Genomic DNA, 1,917 nt, shown 5'->3' with positions numbered 1-1,917 from the left:
CTAAGGAACATGTATTTTGTAAAATGAACCAAGGGAAAAATTTGTGATGGCTTTTGACTATATTTTGGATTATTTTTTTAATGAATATGCATAAAAGTTTGAAAATGTTTGTTGTGAATTCAGTAAGAAAGAACACCGAAGGGGATGAAAGGACCCCGAAGGGGATGAAAGGACCCTTACTACTGACAAGACTGCCAAAGTTTTAGATGAATTCAGTAAGTTATTAAAAGAACAAGCGAAAGTCCATGACGAACAGATTCAACAGTTATTGAGCATGCGAACCCCGATGCAGGGTTGTGGCCAAGGAAGGGGTCAAGGCAGGACTGAAAGCACTGAAGATGGTTCTTATGATCGGTTCAGGCGGATGAATCCTCCTGAATTTATTGGTGATCCTGATCCACTAGTGGTTCTTGAGTGGGTCAAGTCATTAGAGGCCATCTTTGAGTATTTGAAGTTCAATGATAGAGATAAGGTGAGTTGCTCTATCTTTTTGTTGGTGAAGGCAACTCGTATTTGGTGGGAAGCCACCAAAGTTACTGTCAATGTTTGTGAACTAAAGTGGACCGAGTTCAAAGACTTATTTCATGCCAAGTATTTCTCAAGTGAAGTCAAAGCCAAGAAAGTCAAAGAATTTCTTGAGTTGAGGCAAGGGACTATGAATGTCAACGAGTACACTTTGAAATTTGAGGAAGGATGTATCTTTGTTACCTTAATAGCCGAGAATAACAAAGATAAGGGTGAACACTTCCTTCGTGGGTTGAGGCTAGAAATTAGAAGGGATGTTCACATGTCAAAAGTGGTCACATATCAAGACATTGTTGAGAGAGCCTTGCTTGCCGAGCATGATGAACAAGAAATCGAGATGGAGCGACAGTTAAAAAGACAAGCTTTTCAAGCAAGAGGTTAAGGGGCAAGTGCTAATGTTCGATGTGGCCACAAAGGGAAAGGCAAGATGGAGCAGCGTAATAAACCTCATTTGCCTTCCTCGGATACTGAGAGACCGTTGTGTCCTGAGTGTCTCAAGCCACACAAAGGAGAATGTTTGGTTGTCAGTGGTCGATGTTACATATGCAAGGAAATGGGGCACACAGCACAGAAATGCCTTCTTTCTTCAAATAAAGGAAAGGTGCATGGTAGAATTTTTGCAATTACAAAAGAAGGTGCTAATCCTGATTCTTCGGTGATATCAGGTAATATTTTAATATCTGGCAAGGAAGCACTTACATTAAATGATACTGGTGCGACACACTCTTTTAAGTCTGAAGTGTTTATGCACTCTTTATCTGTTGAACCTATTGTCATGCCTTTACATTTCAATATTGTGTTGCCCTCTGGAGATGAAACTTGTCCAATTAGTATCCTTAAGGCCTGTCCTGTGCAAATGGGTACGAGATTATTGTTTACTTATCTAATTGTTATTCCAATTGTTGCTTTTGATGTTATATTGGGTATGGATTGGTTGTCTGCTTATCGTGCAGTGGTTGACTGTGTGGGAAAGACATTGAAGTTTTTAGCCGATGACCATGAGAGTGATGTATTTGTTGGTCTAGGCTCATCGATAAGTATTCCCATTATTTCTTGTCCGCAAGATACTAAATTATTGCACAAGGGTTGTATGGGTTTTCTGGTTTCGGTGTTGGATGTACGAAAAGAAAGTAATATGCAATTACAGAATATTAATGTGGTTCAGAATTACCATGACGTATTTACTGATGATGTTCCTGGATTATTACCTGATCGAGAGGTAGAGTTTGTTATTGAATTGATTCCAAGTACAGTCCCAATCTCTAAGGCTCCATACAGAATGGCTCCGATTGAGATGAAAGAATTGAAGAATCAATTGCAGGAGCTATTAGAAAAAAGTTTTTATCCGTCCTAGTTCTTTGCCATGGGGAGCTCCAGTTTTATTCGTGAAAA

At 39.4% G+C, this 1,917-nt stretch overlaps 1 protein-coding gene across 1 annotated transcript; it reads left to right on the top strand.

Annotated features, from left to right (window-relative positions):
• Positions 1-274: 274 nt before the first annotated feature.
• Positions 275-907, top strand: LOC140977651 (uncharacterized). The gene has a single exon (XM_073442395.1). It carries the CDS (start codon positions 275-277, stop codon positions 905-907), a length of 633 nt encoding a protein of 210 aa, XP_073298496.1.
• The last annotated feature ends 1,010 nt before the right edge of the window (positions 908-1,917 follow it).

Source organism: Primulina huaijiensis, chromosome 5 (genome assembly GCF_012295235.1).
Source record: "Primulina huaijiensis isolate GDHJ02 chromosome 5, ASM1229523v2, whole genome shotgun sequence".
Lineage (NCBI taxonomy): Eukaryota > Viridiplantae > Streptophyta > Magnoliopsida > Lamiales > Gesneriaceae > Primulina > Primulina huaijiensis.
This window is presented reverse-complemented; position numbering and strand designations above follow the sequence as displayed.

What these genes read in the sequence shown, in the direction of transcription:
- LOC140977651 (XM_073442395.1), top strand. Translation starts at nt 275, where the DNA reads ATGCGAACCCCGATGCAGGGTTGTGGCCAAGGAAGGGGTCAAGGCAGG.